Source organism: Sparus aurata, chromosome 21 (assembly GCF_900880675.1).
Source record: "Sparus aurata chromosome 21, fSpaAur1.1, whole genome shotgun sequence".
Classification (NCBI taxonomy): Eukaryota; Metazoa; Chordata; class Actinopteri; order Spariformes; family Sparidae; genus Sparus; species Sparus aurata.
The window spans coordinates 14,278,984-14,299,251 of NC_044207.1; the positions used below are offsets into that span (position 1 = coordinate 14,278,984).

The window sequence follows — 20,268 nt, forward strand, 5'->3', positions numbered from 1 at the left end:
AAATATAAATTAAAACCATATGTGGCGATCAGCAGTTTACATGTCAGCATTAACGTAATGTATCGGTATGTTAATGAGCCCATGCTGTTAGCTAGCTAATAATGATTATATTGATAACATTACTGTGGGTTCAATAACAGGTTTACCTCTCCACGGTCCTCTCAGCCCGAGATAAACCAGAGCCGCATCTACTCTTCCTCCACAAGCACGAGGATTAAAAAGGAAATCAGGAATTCCTGGAGCTCAAACAGATCTGACAGTCAAACTTTTCAAACTACTCGTCTTGTCACTTTCGCGGACCTTACCTCACCAGAAATAGTTAGGTGCGGGTCGGGGCGGGAACATCTGGTGACGCCACCAGGAAATGCTGCGAAGGGTAGACTGTCCAATTTCACAACAGGCTGATGCTGCCTGCAGGTCTCTCTGAAGGACCCTGCCTTTGCTGGCGGCGAAGGATGGGTCCTTGAAGGATGCTGCCCCTGAATTTGGACACAGCCTCTGTGTCTGTCTCTCTGTCACAACAACAAACACTGCTCCTGTGGGCGCGAAGCAATGGCGGTGAACTGAAATTCAAAATTTCTAGCTTCCGTTAACTCAGCGGTCATATCTCTCTCTCTCTCTCTCTCTCTCTCTCTCTCTCTCTCTCTTTCTCTCTCTCTCTCTGTCGTTCTCTGTGTCTCTCTCCTCAATTCAATAAAGCTTTATTGACACGAACAACTACAAACACAACATTTTCATTGTCATGTTTTACATATAATAAAAAAAGGACATGTACAAGAATAAAATAAAAATAGAAATTGTGTTTTCACTATACAAAAGAAAGATATAAAATAAAATATACTATTATTTTGTGGAAGCCCATTTCCGCCACTTGACAAAAATTATGAGATACTTTGACTTAGTATCTCATAATTATGACTTAGCTATCTCATAATTTTGACTTAGTATCTCATAATTTTTTTTCATCAAGTGGCGGAAATGGACATCCATATTATTCAAAAAGGATGTGTTAACAATGTTGCAATAAAATTCTATATTGTTGTAGGCCTATGTTTTCCTGTGGGACAATAAAGTTAATCTTATCTTAATTCACTGTGTTTTGACAATAATACAACATTTATAGTTTTCTATTGCATTAAGTGCTTTGTGTCGGCCCGAACAATGCCCCTTAACTGTGATATAATAAGCACATACCACGGCCTGTCATGATGTATTGCTTAAATATACCATACTTTTTAACATTCTACTTTCTATACAAATGATGGTATGATTTAATGGTTGTGTACCGTAAATTTAAACGTAAACATCAGCAAAATCTGTAATTCAGATGATACCGTCAATTTTAGGGTAATTACACGCTTGTGACATTACGGTATTTTACCGTGAATTTAGCAAACTTTTTATAACATTCACAGTAAATTCCATATTTTCTACTTAGTAAGGCCGTAAAATTTAAGTTATTTACTGTTTCTTGATTTACGGTTATTCTTTGTGTAAATACATTTATTTGATGTATTTACTACAGTGATATACAATTTTTTATTTTACGGTATTTTACTGTTGCTATTGACAGTTTTTTACCGTAATTTCTACAGACATTTTTTACAGTGAGTATATAAGTATATACACATACATACATATCTACACAGCACATACATATATACATGCAGATAAATACCTAAGTAGTCATTTATATTCATATATCTACATAGATATACACACATACATATATGATATAAATAATAATATCCCTACCAAATGTTTGGGTTCAGGATTTCATCTTGACTGAGACAGCTCATAATGCTGGTGCAAGAATAACAGACTGAATGTATTATTATTATTATTATGATTATTATAATCATAATAATAATCATTTAACACATCTTCATTATTTACAGCTATTTAGAAAGAAATGTTTGTATATGATAAAAGTCTTTCCCGAGCAGAACAGGTCACATAAGGTGTGATTTTAGCTTTCAGTGACTGTGACACAAGGTGTGAGGGCGGGGATCAGTATGGAGTTCAATTCCTGAGGAATCATTTCAGGATCTAGGAGGCTTTTCTACGGAAGCATAGAGGCTCTCTGGCAGAGTGTTGGTTCTAGCCTCAGTGGATCTCATGGGTCCAGTGTGAGGCTCCAACACGCTGTAGATGGTGGATGGTAGAGAAGAAGAATCACTTGTTGGATCCAGAGGTTGGGCTGCTGCTTTGACCTGGTAAATAAATTAGATAAAACATGTTTTCAGCAAAAGCTGTTTTTACTTTACACTTTATTTCTAAAGGTGTTATTATACTGTATTACCATGTGACCTAATCTATATGTCATATGTCTATGGCTGTAAAACACATTTTGAGGTGTTTTCCTTCAACAGCAGAGGGGGGTGTGGGACATGGATTCACTGTTTCTTAAATTATGAGAACAACACCCTGCAAATAAAACACATACACATACATTACAGTAAGTAAAAACACTGCAAATTAAAATGTGTTTGTTCTTCGACTGAAAAAGAAGATTTCTGGGTCTCGGCGAACAGTTTCTTTGTTGCGCTTTTCACTGAAATATCACATAGATAGATGGCTGGCGAAAACACAACACAAATTCAGCGTCTTCTGCTCACAGTATTCTCAACATTCACTTTGTAAGAATACGCAGAAGTACGCATTAGCGTAACTGGTCAACAGCTGATCTGCGAGCGGCGGCTGGACGAGAGGTTTACTTTCGATTAAAACGAAACTTAACTCTCCGTATCCTTCCACATTAGCGCTCATGCGTAGGGATACGGGGGTTCTGCGGTTGAGAAAATGTAGTGCCAAAAGAAAGCGCAGTCTGACGGCGATGTAAAGTGGTGTGAATTTTGCCTATACAACGTACACTTGACCTGATATAGATTTTTTTAGGTGGTTAATTTAGCTTTTTTGCTGAACCCCGTTCACTGCAGTACAAGGCTGAGCCTCTGGGCTGGAGCGACTCTCTACTTCTCCAAACTGAGGCTGCGCTGATCGGTGATTACGGTAGGAAACAGATCGACTATAGATATGAACTTTATATGACCCCACTTCAAAAAACCCGAACTATCCCTTTAATGCAGGAGATATTAGCAAGAAGTCTCAGGCCACTTTGTCAGGTAAATGTAGAGTGACGGGTGTGCATTGGGACATTAAATAGAATATGTGAGGCTCCACTTTTGGACTTTGAAACATTTTTTTTATTTTGCCCATTTCCCTTAAAGGTCCACTTCATAAAACAGATCATCTCATTCCCAACTTGTCAAAAACTGAAGCTTGTAGATTGTAGGTTTGATCAACCACAACCCCCGAAGCGTTGAGTTGTGAGAATGAGACTCTAAAATCAACTTTCTTACAAACCTGACCTTTAAACTCAGACTCAGTTGTGAGTGACTCATGTCTGAAATTCTGTCATTTGGTTTGTCTGACTCTCTGTGTTGTTTTTGAGAGAGATCTAAAAAACTAAAAAAAAAAACACTCACCTCAGGAACTGCATACACTGTGTTGTCGATGCTCTCAGTTTTTGCTGCAGGTCAGTTCCAAAAAATACATGTTGCTTTAATTTACAATTCATTTTAGAGAACTTTATTTTTAAAGTAATTTAAGTTCTTTAGCTTATCTGCTGTTTAACTGAATACACTTACATCTCTTGAGGTGCACCTACATTGAGTCTGAATGCACATGTCCAACAGCACATTTAAAAACCTCTATGTGTGGGATTTTATATTGTGCGATGTTGTTGACTAACCCGAGATCTGAAGGACAAATGTATTTCTGAGACTTTTTATTACAGTGAAAATCAGTTCTGGTTATAGAAAAATTCAAAAGATGCAATTGTTAATTATATTGCTAAATCTATAAATAAGGGCTTTAAGTTACACAGAAGCTTGGTTCAATGTGGATTCTAACCATAGAGTGTGAACGGCCTGTGATTCTGTGGATTATATAACTATTGTATTGTATTGTATTGTATTGTATTATAACTATTGTAATTACACTGCCTACAAACACAAAGGGGGTTTATGTGTATGGCAGCTAGGACACCGTAAACAAACAGTATTTTTTAGATTTTAGTTTGCAATTCTGTGTTAAAATGCACACTTGAACTTACGTTTTCTTCTCTTTCGGAGACAAAAAATGGCTGCCACAATTAAGAAGAGCAAGAAAATTGTGATGGGAGCAAACACGGCAACGAAGTTGTTACTGAGGGCTTCAAGATCTGTAAAGATAAACAAAACCAGTTTAGAAAATGATACCACATCTTGCCAGCCTGTCTTTAACATACTGTAATGGAAATAAGTCATGTGACTTTACTGCAAGATTCTGATGAATATTAGTCATCAATGCATATTTCATACAAATCAACAGAATGAAGTTTGATTTATACAACTGCCTCAGTAAAAAAAAAGTGTTCTGTAAAAAGAAATGATTTCATGAATAATTAATTATAAAGAATTTAAAGAGCCTCTCTGGATTAGCTAAACCTGGTAAGGTTAATTATGGTCGCTCCTTCTGAAAGTCAAAATCATTAGACTTAAACTGAAAATAATTACAAAGTTTATAACCTACTAAATACTAATAGATATGGCTCATCTTTTTTTCAGGTGTTTTCAAGTTATAAAACTTTGACTAATTTAAAGCCCCTGTACAGACTTTTCATTTAGTGTTGATTTTGGCGGCCCCGCTGGACGAAAGCGGTAGTGTTTTGCCGGAATGAAGACTGCATTTCCCATGAGCTCTAGCGCCCACTGTCGTGAAGACGTTTGTCTGGCCGGCGCGTGTAGATTTGTTTTGGAAACGTCAGAAAGACGACGGGACTTGCTTTGAAAACTTTTTTTTTTTTTTTTTTTTTTAGCAGCTATCTGCAGCGTGCACATGGACAAGGTAATGTGTCTATTTGTATTTCTACTTAATATAATATGCCGCCGGTGAAACAAAGTAATGCTGCTGTTGCGCTGCAATTTCCCAGCTATACATATTACCCACGGTGCTACAGAGCTAGCGTTACAGCAAAGTCACAGTGATTGTGATGGATGTTTTGTTCTAAGTAAGAAACTGAATCATTTATAATGACAGAGGATATTACCGATGCATCGTTGCAGGTCGGCTGGGCTGATACACACAGCTGAAATGGATGCGTGATCTAAGACGTTTGTTGTCGTTTTCACGAGTGTAGTATCTAGAGCTAATCTAGTGGTAACGTTAGCCAGCTTTGTTGTAACAACATAAATTCATGTATTGCTGTAAACTACGTCCCCGCATTACATTTCATAAATGAAATAAAATTTACAAACCTGTCTAGGAGGAATCGGGCGAATTCTGGATCCGACCCTCCCTTCAAGCCCCGCAACTCTCTCCATCTCTGGAAGGAATCGCCAATGTTTATCCATGTTTTAGCCCTAGCTTGATCGGATTCCCTCTTGTCCTTTCGTTGGTCTTCGGTTCGAATTCTTTTTCTTTTCTTTGTCTCATTATCAGCCATGACAAAAGTTTTAGCTCGGTTAGCACTGGCTAGCGTAGCAACAAAACAGCTATGCCGTATTCTGAATGTTGTCAGTTCCGGTCTGACTGCCGTAAATCGTTTCGTCAGTGGTCCGACCCGACCAAGGCCTTTCAGAGGTATAGAATTAGACTACTTAGAAATAGCGTTTCTTCATGCTGATGGGCTCATTTGCTGTTGTAGGTAACAGAGACACATCAGCAGAATCCAGAGACTTTTGCATATCCAGTTAAAAACTCCGTACAGGGGCTTTAAACTGATTTAAAATAGGTAACATGTAAATTTGCTCTAAAGAATTGTCCTCTTAGAATGCCACTCACTATAATTCAATTAAAAAAGTGGTGTCATTTCTGTCACAAGAGCAAATTTTCCTTAAAGAAACACTAAAATTGTATGGCCTGTTCCTGACCAGTCTGTGCATTACTCTTGTTTTTTTTGTTGTTTTTTTCATTCTTACCAGCATATTGGATGCAAAGCTTTTTTGCCTTTTCCATGTCATTGGTCCAGCTGACCTGGTTGCTATGGTTACAGGTGACTGAGTCGTTCACCAGGTGGACTCTGAGAGAAGCACCAGAGGTTGTGACCTCTGATCTCTCTCCTCCCTCCTGACTGCAGGTTTTGGTGTCACATGTAAAAGTGCTGTTGATGTGAGAGTCCTGTGTGCTGCAGGTCACAGTGAGGTTACAGGAGTCTGAGCTGCTGGACACAGAGTCCACTGTCAGCTTAACTGGAGACACTGGATCTGAGGAGGGAAAGAGGTGGGAAACGTTTCAGAAACATGACAGCAGAAACTTCATTTTAGTGTCTCAAATGTGAATAAACCCACCTTGAACTGTGACTTTGTATTCAACTCTTGTTTCAAAATTACTGGCCCTCATCACTCGTGCAGTATAAACTCCACTGTCTGTCTGTTGTAGATTCTTCAGTTTCACACAGTATTTCTTCACAGTAAACTCAATCCTTTCTTCATAACCTGAAGAGACTTCTGGTTTAGAACCAGGAAGCCAATTGACTATGAGTGAATCATTTGTACTAGTTTTATTATTGAAATTCCAAAAAACCAGTCTCTTCTCCAGATCATCAGCTTCTGTGAGATTCAGCATCACATCGTCTCCCTTCTGCACAAACACAGGAGTCACAGCACTGGACCCTGTAACAACAGTAAACACAGGATACAATAAACATCACCAACAATATATTATGGTTATTTGGCCTAGGCTGAATGTTACCTCATTCCTACTATATTTCCAACACATTAAAATACTTCAAACTGACTTTGTTGTGACACAGTTTCTACTGATGGAGGATTTTAACTTGTCAAAGCCCAATGAGAGTAAGATGTTAGTCAAAGTGTTTCTCATTTCAACATCACAGTCTTTCCTCTCTATCCCTTTAGAAAACAGCACACAAAAATCCCTGAATAACTAGAAGAAGAAGTTTTCCATGTGATGGGAAAATATGGTTTGAACAATTTTTTTTGCAGAATTTGTTTAATAACAAAAGGAAACTTAACTCAAATTAAACATTTACTTCAATTTACTGGTTGTCAGATATTTGCAGAACTTCATACAATGTTTTTGTAGTTCACCATCTTTCTCTAAAGCACAGCTTCTGTCAGTTCTTTAATCATTGTTTCCTTCACTGGATGTTGAACGGTTGAATTAGTGAAGGACGACCTGAAGCAGCTGTCTGTCTGTACATTTCCTATTGTCATTATTGAGTTTTGCCTTATCTGTGCAACAATGACACCTCCACTGTCATGACTCTGCTTCTGTAGCTTCCTGTTTTATTTTGAAGTTTTACCGTCATGTATTATGTTTATCTTTTCATTTCCTTTTGATTTCCCTCCCTTTTCTATGACCACCTGTGTCTTGTCTGTAATCAGCCTGTGTGCTTCCTCTTGTCTTTGTTAGTTTATCCGTTTTCTTCTCCAGTGTGTGTCGGTGTTGTCCACCTGAGCTTCTTCCAGTTGACCTCCATTGTCTCCTTGTTGGTGTGTGTTTGATTTTTTTTAACTCCTTGTGGTTTTCCTGATTTCATATGTTGCTTTTGGTTGAATTTTGTTGAAGCTTTTTGTGTTGCTACTTAGATTTTTTGGTAGTCACATTTCTTGTTTTTCTGGTTGCTGTTATTTTCTGGATTTCAGCTTCTCATTGGAAGCTTGTGTTTTGTTCTCTACTCTGCCTCCTCCTGGTCTTTTTGCATTTGGGTCTAAACAATAATTTTGTAAAATGCAACATGCAGATATTTGACTTAAACAAACATGACACATGTGATCATTTTAAACAGAAGTTATAGCCTCCAGAAGTGATTTGTTTTTAATATTTTCATGGATTCAGAGTGAAAAACTATTGATCTTCTATATCATATAGACTAATCATTATTTGACAAAAGGGTTTTGTCATTTATGTTTCTAGTTTTCTTTATTGTGATGACAGCAGCAGCTGGTTGCCAGTATTTCAATTATGTTCTAAATTGTTCATGACAATTTTGCAACTCTTCAAAGTACACAATGCATTCTGAGCATCTTTCTCAATAATGCTGCCACCAAGTCCAGTCTCATCAGCATTATGAGTCTCAAGTTGAGTCTCACTGCATACAGACGGATCTCGGTTTCACTTCTTCATATTCTATACTAATTCCTGGAACAGACAGAGCAGAGGACAACTGCTCATGATTTAGGACTTTCCCACATTTTTCAGGATGTCTGCTCACTCTGGTGCTGAGTCACAACAAGGTGCTCTCCTTGTTGTCAGACACACCTGGGGCCAAATGTATAAAACTCTCTGCATGTTCAGATGTAGAAATCTTTGTTACCGCATAACAGGAAACATGCAAATGCAGTCTTTTCATCAGAATTATGAAATCCACATATGTCTGTTCCCACGTGTCTTTCCCTCATACACCTCAATCATTCTGACATTTCACGCAAGTACACGAGCTTTCTAGTAACCAACTTCATAAATTTACAATAAATGGCTTCAAACACATCTCCAATCACCTGCTTTGCATATAAAGGGCTACAATTTAGTTGAGGAGAAATGGTGAGGGCAACTAAGAAGCAGTGGAAGAAAAAGAAGCGGAATTATACAGACTGTGAACTTGGAGTAACCACTGATCAATTTGACAGACGAAAACGAGTATTATATGTAAGTTTAGGTTCTGGCATCAGCACCAAAATGAAGTAAGAGGAAAGACAGAAAGTGACAGAAGCGCTAAATGCTGCAAACTAGGAGCCGCAGACTTTAGAAAGGTGGTCTGATTTTAAAAGAGGCCAAGAGATGTGTCTCTGCACGCAGTGATATTGTGCCAGTTCCTGTGTGAGGAGAGGGGATCCCTGCGCTCCCTCTGATCGATGAGCAGCCATCATCATGGACCTGAACATCAGTACAAGCCTTGAAAACTCGCTCTAGCCTAAATTCAGCATTGGCAATGTCCTGTAGCAACGCCAAAGTAGTCACTGTATGATGTGGCACCGCTATTACGCACGGCTTACATAGTGCCGTTTAAAGGACCTGTTAACAGGTCACACCTGCAGGTATTCTCACTCTCCAATAATACAGCAAAATAATCTTTATTTAAATAAAGATCATTATCATTATAATTATTATAATGCACACTGACAAACATTTACAGAAGACAGTAAAATAATAATAATATTAATAATAATATGCACAGTGTCACCCTTTGTGGATTTTTATACATTCGGAAATCTGCATGGAAAGTGGCCTAAGTATTTATCTATATGCATTGTTTATACATGTGGCCCCTGCTGTCTGTTCATTCACCTCAAAATTTTATTTCAGCATAGGGTCCTCTGGTGTCTTCAGGGGCCCGATGCAACCTGATGGTCCGCATTTAGAAAGAAATGGCTCTGCTCTGAATATTATCTTTCCCTTATCATAATAAGGAAGTTTTAGAAATCTGAATTGTTTTACATCACAGCTACGAAAATTCAGCTGTTATAGGTTGTTTTTAAAGGCGCTGACAGACCTGTTACTTTTAGCATTCATGTAGAAGAAGCATCTGATATCCTGTGTCAAAACTGCCAATTATTTATATATAACTCCAGAATAACATTGTTTGCTAGAATAAATGAAAAAACTGCAGTGGATATATGAGGAAGTGAGCTGCAGCGGTAATGGTTTCCGTTCACTGTTGAGTTTCTGAGTGGTAAAAGATGACAACTTCTCACGGCTCTTCTCACCCTAGACTGCACCCACCTCCCACACATTAAAACATGACAGTCCCTCTTTGTCAACATTACTCTGTGATATCTTGTAGTACTGTATATTTATCTAAATTTAGTAACTACCTAAATTGACATAAGCTTATCTGTATTTATACAGTCATACCTGTAGTTTTACATGCATTAAGGATTATGAAAAAGCCACAATACTCTGATGAAAGAATACCTGGTCACATGATCATGTCTCCTGTTGACACGGTTCAGTTTTGAAGAATATATTTAGTACAGAGAGACTGTAACTTTGGAGGGTCCTTATTTGACTTAGCTTACTCAGGCTGTTCGAGTTATTTTTATTGTCTTTATTGAGACATTTACATTTACATTTAAGGCATTTAGCAGACGCTTTTGTCCAAAGCTATTCACAATAAGTACATTTGTCACCAGAGAGAAACCACAACATATCAGCGTCGATGGAGTAAAAGAAATATAGAAAAATTTGTCAAGCCCTCATCTGAGGATTGTAATTGCTATTTGTCAAAGATTCTTTAAGTGCATAAATGCAAGTACATTTTTTTTTTTTTTTTTTTTAACAAATTAGTCTTGAGTCTATTACCACCATTACCACCTGCACACGGGTGGCTGATAAAGTTTCCAGTTTGTGACTCTACCATGTTTGTCATCATGGTAAAACGCGGTCCGGAAGATACCTTGTTGGCGGGAACTAACACAGAAGAAGTTTTACCATGTGGTTATATGTCTCTGTCTGTCTGTCTGTCTGTCTGGAAAGATTTTATCAGTGTGATATCATCACAAGAAACTTTACAGGTGTGCAGTTTAGATCAAAATGAAGGTGAAGTTCTGTAGCTGTTTTTTTGACCATTGATTTGTCATGGGTCAGATTGTGAACATGTTGATAGTTGTCACGGTGATCTCCTCACAAGATGGTCTCTAATTATATATGTAACAATTTACAATACAGTAGACAAATAATTGATAAATCATTACTGAGTAATTCCTGAGTAACTGCGATTCAAGGACTTCAAGATAATGATGAGTTACCTCAGAAAAGACTTGGAGATACTATATTACATACATACTGACCACTTTCTTTATCAGTAGAACTATTAACCAGCTGCTGAGCGGCACAAACTACCAACAACTCATTAATTATTGATTACTTATTAGTTACTCTTTTTAAAGTCAGGTCCGTGACATCTGCACTGTTCTCCACAGCACCGATACGGACTAAAATAGTTCTGTTATAGTGCTCCAAGACACTTTGAAATGGTTGGTGTGCTTCAACATAAAATAGGGCCTCGTTATTAAAAAAAGGATTTATACCATATTTGTATATATTGTTTAGAAATCTTATTAAAAGACCAACGTCATGGACAATTTGGTTCTGATAACAAGTATTGACTTACTTAATAAATATATTTTCATTTTGAGTCAAATCCACAAACATGTTAATTCTCATTATAGAGTAACAGAAGTCCGGATGATTAGTGCTTTGAAAACAAGAGCCAACCAAGAAAAGAGAATATATTTTATAAATGGTTTAGAAGTTATTGCCTTCTATTTGATCTTTAATCACAATGGTTTAGTTCTGAGATACAACGACTAGATTTTGAAAGCAAATGGAGGCCATCCAAACCATGAAATATTAGTAGAATAAAGTTCTTACCTTGCAACAAATATGCTAGATAAACAGTGCATACAAGTGAAATAGGTCCCATTATGACTCGTGTAACAGACAGAATGAGGAAGTTTCATTTGTCTTTCATGTTGTGCCAAAAGTAGGAAGTAGAACTGAACTATAACGGCAAACACACGCACATGCACTTTAACCATTATGGCACACTGCACACCCAGATTCATATTTAACAACTGTTAAACATTTCAGTCCTCCCAAATTGGGATACATGAAAATAACACTCAGTTAAGGTAAAAAATGTATTTTTACACAATCTTTATGTCTGACACATTTCCTATCTCTGAGTGGCCACTCCCTCTATTGTAGTATTACTGTTGAAAATCAGCTTTGACTGACTTTCTTTTGGTCAAATTTTAGCTTCATCATAATCTGATAAAGAACTGAATAGAACTTTTAGCCCGATATGCCAAATGAATCACCCAATAAGACCTTTTTATCATGGTCCTGTGCAACCACTTACATAAATGAAAGTATCTGATTGTGATTCACAAGAACAAAGAATTTCAGGGATGAAAAGAACTAATATTTTAAAAAGTAATAATGGGTCAAATTTACCAAAACTGTTAAAATATGGTAGGAAAATGAGGATCCAACTGCAGAAAACACATGGGAGGCAGAGTTAACAAAGACAAGGGGAGCTTTGACAACTAAAGCTGAGAAATAACAAAAAAGAAATACAACGTAACAAACAAAAAACTCCCACAAAGTACAAACCAGTACCCATGAGAGCAAAGTAGAAACATAAAGCCAGGAACAAAAAAAACAGAAACAGACCACAGGGAGACACTGGAGATTACATAGGTGTCATCACAAAACAAACTGACAAAGACAAGAGGGGGCACAAAGAGCACATCCACTACTGAGTGGAAAGGACACAAAATTTCCTCTGATCATGTGAATAATGACTGAGAGGATTAAGCCAGGGTTCTTGTTCCAGCTGTGTGCACCCCCTGCTGGAGCCCACTGGTAACTTTGACTGTTGTTGACTGGTGTTGTGGTGAAGCAAAACAAAAAATGTCTTTTGTTTTTTTCCCCCCTCAGGTTCACACATGAAACTCTGTTTCAGAAAGGACTCTTTTTTATTCTCCTGAGTTTATTTTCCACTCCACTATTCACTTAGTTTTTAAATTATCTTTTTCAGAATCATAAAATGGATCAACAGAACAAATAAAATGTTTTGTATTCCTCAATTAGGTGATAAAGTCTTTTTTATTCAATCTTTAAACATTTTCTCTTCATGGCCACTCCCTCTATGGCAGTGCCCCTGTTAGAATTACCTTGGACAGACCATCTTTTGCTCAATTTTTTGCATCTAAATCTGTTAATGCACTCCACAAAAAATGTGGGAAAACTCATTTTAACCCCGACAGACCAAATGAAACCAGTCAACACAATAAAAGCATAACAATATTCACCCATAAGACATTTTTATTGTGATCCTTTACAACCTTTTAAATAACTGAAAGTATATGGGTCTGATTCACAACAACAATGAATTTCAGGGTTGAAAAGAGAAATAATATTTCAAACAACTCAAAAGTAGAAATGGGTCAACAACATGGTTAGGACACATACTTACACTCATACTACATGTACAGTACATACCCTCTAAACGTAAGACAGAATCACATGGAAACAGACAAAACAGATGGAAAAAATAATAGTTTATTAGAAAACATATAAATACACACATCACAGAGATCACTTCCAACTTTGGCAATGGTAGCCATTTTAGATTTGGGGTTCTTAACTATTTAACATTTGGATTCAAAATGAAAACATTATCAATAAGAAGCAAATCATAAATAAAAAAACATCTTTGTTCACAATCTACTATCTTACACCTTGTAGAATTCTCTATGAGCTCCACAACAAATTTAAACACATTAAATGGTTTTCAGTTTACAGCGAGCAGAGCATACCTGAGCTTTTGCATTTAATTCCTACCGTCTCCAAATAAAATCTTTGTATTACTTCTCTGCCGTGTTTATACCTCGTATACCTTGCAGTGATCTGACTTGTCTGGTTTTATCTCAGTACTGAGGCAGTTTGTCAACACAGTCAGAAAGCAGCCTCATGTTCATCCATAATGTTGCCTTCTGTGGTGCTTGAAACCATGTAGAACCAGCGCTTTAGGTGGGCTGGTACTGACCAGCTTTCTAAGCCGACCCTCAACATTTCAATCCAAATCGGTCCAACAAATTTGGAAAGTCTAGATGAGCCGCAAGATTAAATCATTTTATCTCTATTCAGGTTAGCCAGGCACTAAACCTGAAGTTAGTCGGTTTAGGAAGTCTCTAGTGCCCACGCTCTATGGACCCCACAACACAGAAGAGCCAGGTAATTTCATAGCTGGTAAGAAATGTCAATGTTCTTGACTTTGGCTTCTACATTTGAATCTTTGTCATACTATTTTCTTGCATACCAGCAATTCTAACACTCCACTGGTCGTTTTTTCTGCCAACTCCATATCACAGCAGTGAGGCAAATGCGGCATGAGTCGTACCGAAGTGCTACCTGCTTGGGTTCATTGCAGAGCTCCAAGGCCTACTTGCAACCTGCAGTGATCGTTTCGGCATCTGAACTCTTTATTCTGCGTTCCAAGAGTGATTCAGGCAAGAAAACACACTGATAATTTATCAGTGATAGTGTCACTGCTGTTTGTGATTGTGTTTTTACATAGGCCTACAGTTTATATTCCTCAGAGATGGGCAAACTCACACTGAAACCCCTCCCAGCAGATCATCACACAAGTATTTGATGCTCTTAACTTTGTCCTGTTTTTCCAGGGACACATAAAAAGCTTCATGTAATAATGAAGCTTTTAAATTCATTAGGTTATTTCAGAGACCAGCTCTATGTGTGATTAGAAAAGAGCAGTGGAGAATTGACCAGAAAAAAGGCACTTCCAGGCTTCCTCGTCAGTAGCCAGCATGTGAAGGAGGGTACCGTCACTGATTTTTCCCCCAATTTTCCCAAGCACAAACAATTCAAAAATGTAAAAATGTGCTATTTACATGACAAATAAGTCTTTGAGGGGAAAAAAGAAAATAATTTATATCGCGTTTTATGACTAGCCACGGTTGCAGGAGGCTCCAGTGCCCTGTGTGGCAGCATGTTAGATGGCTGAGGCAGAATACAGTGTTAGCATCCAACATTAATTTACATTTAGTCCTGTACATCATTGTCATCCATGTTTTTCAGCTCTGGGTGTTTGTTGTTGGGAGACTTGCGGTTGGTCTTGGCAGCTCTGTTAACCTGAGCATAAATGGTCTCTGGCTGAGAGGTGTTTCTGGAGGGTTTCCACCGGTCCTGTGTGAAACTTCACCAGGCAGTAGGTGGAAGTTGGAGAAGAACCTGAATCCTTGTCTCTAGGATCCTCATACTGACTTTGTGCTGGATTGACGTCCTAAAAAAATAAACCAGATTACCTCGTTAGGAAAATTAAATGCTAGCCATTATTTCTTTGCTGTACATAGAATATATCCAAACTTGTGGTTCAAAGATAAGTCAACCAGCAGGTTTGTATTCATGGATCACAGTGCATCTAGAAATTCTTCAGATCACGACAAGACATTTGAACACAAGGAAGGAGCACAAAGAGAAGTCTGCATATGAGTGTGCAGCCGGCAGCTGACTGGGTGCAGCCGCTGGTGTAGCGAGGGGATGGATGTAATTTAGATGAGAGTGAAGTGCGATAGTTATGGCTGGCCAATGCATTAGGAAGGCTAGATTTTGATTTTAACGTATCACCTGTGCTTATTTCAGTGTGACCGTTTTGAAAGCTAAACTAGTGGTTGGCACATTAGTGGGATAAATGATGAGCAGAATAATTGAGAAATGTAGAGAGAGACAAACTACATTAGAAAGACATAATCATAAGCAATATTTCCTCGTGAAATAGATAAAAGTAAGATTAAGTTAAGGGTGCACTGTGTAAGACATTATATTCAGAAGCTAAAGATCTTCATTAATTGATCTTTAAGCCTAAACAAACTAAAAACTAAATGACTGAATAACCTGAATAAACAAACTGACCTTGAAGGACAACACAATTTCATACTGTTTTACTGTTTACATTTGGCAGACCCTGCCACCTTTCCTACTTCAGACAGTGTTCTTGGGACCTTATTTTCCTCTGAGTACAGCTTGTTTACTCAGTTATGGAAAAAAATATTTTTTCTGAGTTTGTCTTATTACTTTAATAATATTGTAAATTATACAATTCCGAGTTTGAATGAAATTCAGTCTCACATGTGACTCGTATGAAATGTCACATAAATATCAACCTTGAACTGTAAAAACATGAGCCCACAGTGGCACTCGGACTAAACTACACCATAATGCACATTAATGTTCCATGTCAGGAAAAATATGTTATCTCGGTCTTTTGGACAAGACATAATTGTTTCCATGTGTACTTCTGAAAAGTAAACAGATTTAATGGGGTTTCTTATACGTATACTGCACACATATGATGATAAGACTATGAGGCACACTAATAGTAGCTGGGTGTTGTGATGGTGCCTTAGCTCCAGTCTTTAGGGCTGAAATACGTCTTACAAGCCACCAGATGTCATTGTGTGTCCTGAGTTTGAAACCCGGAAGCTCCGAATCTTTTTAGAAAGAAAGCCTCAAAGCTTTATAAGCTATTCATGAAAATCGAGCCGTCATCGTTGATCTACTCTAAATGTGAAATTCTGTTCCTCAGGTCCTCACTGGCAATGCTTAGAGAGTTATGTAAAAGAAAAAAAAAGGGAATAAAAGAAAATAGATAAAACTGCTGCTTACCTGAGGAACTTCATATATTGTTTTTCCGATGCTCTTTTTATTATCTGTAGGTCAACCATAAAAAAAATATGAAAAAGTTGATTGGTTGGGTAACATTCCCTTCTCTCTTCTACAAATTCAAAATATTTTGAACTGTACTGACACAGAACGGCTCCGGAGGTCACTGACTGACCCAGACTTACAGTAATGTTATTTTTCCAAAGACAAGATTGGCAGGGGTGTGATCACGGTATTAGAAATACCTTTTTTACATTTCCATTATTCATTGAGTCATTTCAGTCTTATCTCCCTTTTTTTTTTTTTTACAGCCTTCACATTGCCAGTATGTTGTCTAACTGTACAGTGAAGTGTGAGGGTGTGAAGGGTGTGCTGTGCTGCAATACAGGATTTTTAGCTGTAGCTACTGTGAAGATTCTAAATACCGCGTACTGAAAAGCATGCTGAGACTTACAATATCTCAAAATGCAGACGGAGATGATCACAAGGACAATCCCAAGGCCAGCTGCTCCACTGCCAATCACAATCGGGATGGCTCGATTAGGAACTGTGAGGAAAGAACTGGATCAGAAATGATGACGTATTTTGAGACGTATTTCATTTTACAAATATTTCTGAAGAGCTAATTTTCACAGACATCTTCTTTCAGCTAAATGTAGCTTCAACTTGACATCTGTGGTCCCAAAAAGTCCAGTCAGACTTCACTGAAATAACCCCGGCATCGTCCAATTTGATCACCAAGACGCAGAAACAATGTCTCAGATCTTGACTTCTTTTCAAAAACAATTAGTTGCAAATCTTTTTCTGACCAATAAGATGATGTTGGTGTGTTGAATGACACATGACAGTGACAATTACAAAACTTTCCCCTGCACAATGTAAACCCTGCTGTTTACACCTCTTTTCCACACAGCTCTGTGTGTGTATGTGAGTTAATCTGAAGTCCATCCATTCTTATGGGAACTTCTGTGATCTCCAATGTGTTTGCAAAACTCTTCCTCCGATTCTTTTGGGCCCAAATATGCCTTGAAGTGAGTTGAACATGTTTAACTGTTGTGGTGAATTTCTGACATATAGTATGAACTGTGTCCAAGAGGGGTCCCAGTCTGACGCCCAGATACTGGACTTGTTTTAAACATCCACAGACGTCCAAGTGGTTCACTAGCAAGATGTTTAAACATTGAACCCGTGTTGCATGTCTACAGATGTCCAAAAGTAGGCCTGGACTGATGGACATTAAAAAGACATGATCCGTACATCTCTGTGATGTCATGTTTGCTGAGAATATACAGGAGCAGCTCTATGATATCTAAGTTATGCTTTTAGGGGCCGTTCAACAAGACAACGTCACTAACGCAACTGTTGGCTGTGTCTTTATAACTATGCATAATTCATAGTCTTGTATTTCATTAGGTTTATGACAAACTGCAACTTTGGAGTTGAAAAGTTGTCTTATCAATTGAGAAACTTTCTACATGGTACAATTCAAATGGGATCATAAAAATGATGTCTCATTCACAACCAGACAAAGGTTTTACTAAAAAAGGCCAACGGTGGTCCACCGGTAGGGGCGTGACTCTGGCTCTCTATAGGCTGATCGAAAGAAGCACTGCTGCACATGTTCAGTTGGCTGCATTACCAGGAAGTAAACCACACAACAGAATAAGCGTATTCTACTTAAAATCTAAGCTTATTGGACACGACAAAACTATGTGGAAACAAGCCGTTTGAGCAGTGGGTGAGTGTGATTGGCTGGATTTATCAAATGCATTCATGAGGAAAACAGCATGTGAAAACTTTTGGACGTTCTTTGAAAAGCTTATAGTATTTTCAGAAAATAACTTTAAAAAAACTTTCATGAGGCTTCTTTAGACGGAATAATGTTGCTAACTGGAAAGAAAATGCACCCAACCATGCCATCTGTGCCAAGATCAATATCGTAAGTGTTGAGAGCACTGAGAGCACATAATTAAAAGAAGCAAATTAGTTTTTCAAACATTAGGATCATTGACTAACTTTGTTTTTAGATGGCTCTTCATTGTGTCTGAACTGAACCAATCAGCCTCCAGAGAACTTTGTCCAACGAAATATTTGAATGGTTATGGTAACTTTAAGCTGTCGATCACTATTTGTTTGCTATAGTGTCTTTTAATCTTACCCGAAGGTTGCTCACAGTGATGGTTATTCTTCAGCTGCATGTGTTCCCAGCTGACCTTGTTGCTATGGTTACAGATGATGAAACCTTGCTTCAGGTAGACGTTCATAGAAGGATAAGGTGTGACCTCTGATCTGTTTACTCCCTCCTGACTGCAGGTTTTGTTGTGACACAGAAAAGTGCTGCTGATGAGCGAGTCCAGTGTGCTGCAGGTCACAGTGAAGTTACAGTCTGAGCTGTTGGACTTCACTGTCAGATTAACTGGAGACACTGGATCTGGAAGGGAAATAAACAGGTGTGAGGGTTTTGAAACAGGCTGCTGCTGTGGAGCAACATTTGAAATGTTAAGGAACTTACCCAGAACTGTGACCTTGTAATCAGCTACAACTTGGTCTTTATTACCACTCACAGTTGCAGTGTAACGTCCACTGTCGGCCTTTTGTACATTCTTCAAGCATAAAATGTAATTTTGTACAGAAAATTCAACTCTTCCCTCGTAATCATCATTAATAATTGGATCATTTTTAGCAAAGAATTTTACAATATTTGTACTGCCATTGACTTTCCATTTAAAATCACTGCCTTTTTTCATCTCAACACGTTCCTTGACATGCAGAAGTAAATCCTTTCCTGTCTGCTCAAACACAGGAGTCCCAGAGCTGGTACCTGCAAGAAGAACAGACATCAAAATCATCTGTGTGTTTAAAGCAGCTGTAATCAACATGTCTGCATTAACAATGTATGACTTCACTGCCTGTATGTGACAGTTGTCGCTCATGTGAAAAAACCCAAATAAAATTATCTCCCTTCATCTCTACCGAACTCTACGCAAAGTGTCTGTCAGTGTCTGTTTCATGCAGCTGTTTTCAGCAAGAAAAGTTCTAAAAACATGTTATATGCTTTCTGCTCAGCAGCCAACATCAGTCTGGAAAAGTTTATAACCAGCTGATGAGGATAATAAAGCACTTTGCAGCTAAAGACCTAAATATTAAGCCTGTTCTCCTTTCCGGGTTTTCAAATACGGACTTACGGTCATGCTTCTAAAGCATACAGACGCACAAGCTAGACTTCAGCATCCGTATGTGACGAACCAGGCTTTCAGCTAACTCTGGTGTTAATTCATTAGCGACGATATGAGCTACTCAAAGCAACTACTCCAACTAAATATAGTACACAGAGAGACAAAGTCCTCAAGATAAGCAGGTTAGGGCTCAATCCACAGTTCTAGATTGTGTAGTACTTAGATTTGACACCATTTACACCAACAACATCAATCAAACATCAGCAGTGAAATGTTAAGATTTTGATTGTCTTAATAGTACTATAGTACTTATTTAAGAAAAGTCATATAACAGAAATACATATAAAATACTCTTGTTACCTTGTGTTTCACATGATTGCAGCAGAGACACAGCAAAGAGCAGCACCACGGGCGTCATCGTGGTAATTGTGTGAAAAGAGGAAATGGTGAGGCGCTTTGTTCAACACCACAGCTAGTTCACGGGAAATACTCTCAACTGTGAACAGTAACTGAAAGCTCCCTTATTTGATATCCTACCAGAGCCATGTTCCTAATTGATGTTTAGAATCTTTAATTCTGTCGTCCATACAGTGATTTTTCATGTTGGTCTTTTTTGTGAACAAAACATCTATTGAATGTCTGTCCATCCTCTAAGAGGGAGAGCTCTTCCTCAGGTTTCTACAATCTTTACAGGGTTTTTTAAAAGTTTGAAAAAAAAAAAAGGTACAAACTCAACTAATCATGTTTACTCTCTGACCTTGAAACTTTCGTCCATCAATATTTTTAACAGAACAGATTTGATTTCATCTTCCTTTCTTAATGTCGTGTGTTTGTGTCTTTTTTATTTTTTATCGGATGACGGATTCAAAAAAAAACGCAAACAAAAAACAGCCTT

General features: G+C 37.9%; 2 protein-coding genes across 3 annotated transcripts; both read right to left on the reverse strand.

Moving 5' to 3' along the window:
• Positions 1 to 1,620: 1,620 nt before the first annotated feature.
• On the reverse strand, positions 1,621 to 11,479 carry LOC115572634 (CD48 antigen-like). Of its 2 annotated transcripts, XM_030402957.1 has the most exons (6): positions 11,380 to 11,479; positions 6,333 to 6,656; positions 5,964 to 6,248; positions 4,118 to 4,225; positions 3,489 to 3,532; positions 1,621 to 2,213 (listed from the first exon to the last, which is right to left on the reverse strand). In XM_030402957.1, exons 1-6 carry the CDS (start codon positions 11,429 to 11,431, stop codon positions 2,043 to 2,045), a joined length of 984 nt encoding a protein of 327 aa, XP_030258817.1. In that variant the 5' UTR covers positions 11,432 to 11,479; the 3' UTR covers positions 1,621 to 2,042. The 2 variants fall into 2 exon arrangements, with proteins under 2 accessions (XP_030258817.1, XP_030258818.1); XM_030402958.1 differs by lacking the exon at positions 3,489 to 3,532 and having other exon boundaries at positions 2,032 to 2,213.
• A 1,340-nt stretch (positions 11,480 to 12,819) lies between these two features.
• LOC115572637 (uncharacterized) lies at positions 12,820 to 19,878 on the reverse strand. The gene is made up of 6 exons (XM_030402962.1): positions 19,734 to 19,878; positions 18,710 to 19,018; positions 18,356 to 18,628; positions 16,652 to 16,744; positions 16,201 to 16,244; positions 12,820 to 14,818 (listed from the first exon to the last, which is right to left on the reverse strand). Exons 1-6 carry the CDS (start codon positions 19,789 to 19,791, stop codon positions 14,663 to 14,665), a joined length of 933 nt encoding a protein of 310 aa, XP_030258822.1. The 5' UTR covers positions 19,792 to 19,878; the 3' UTR covers positions 12,820 to 14,662.
• Positions 19,879 to 20,268: the final 390 nt, after the last annotated feature.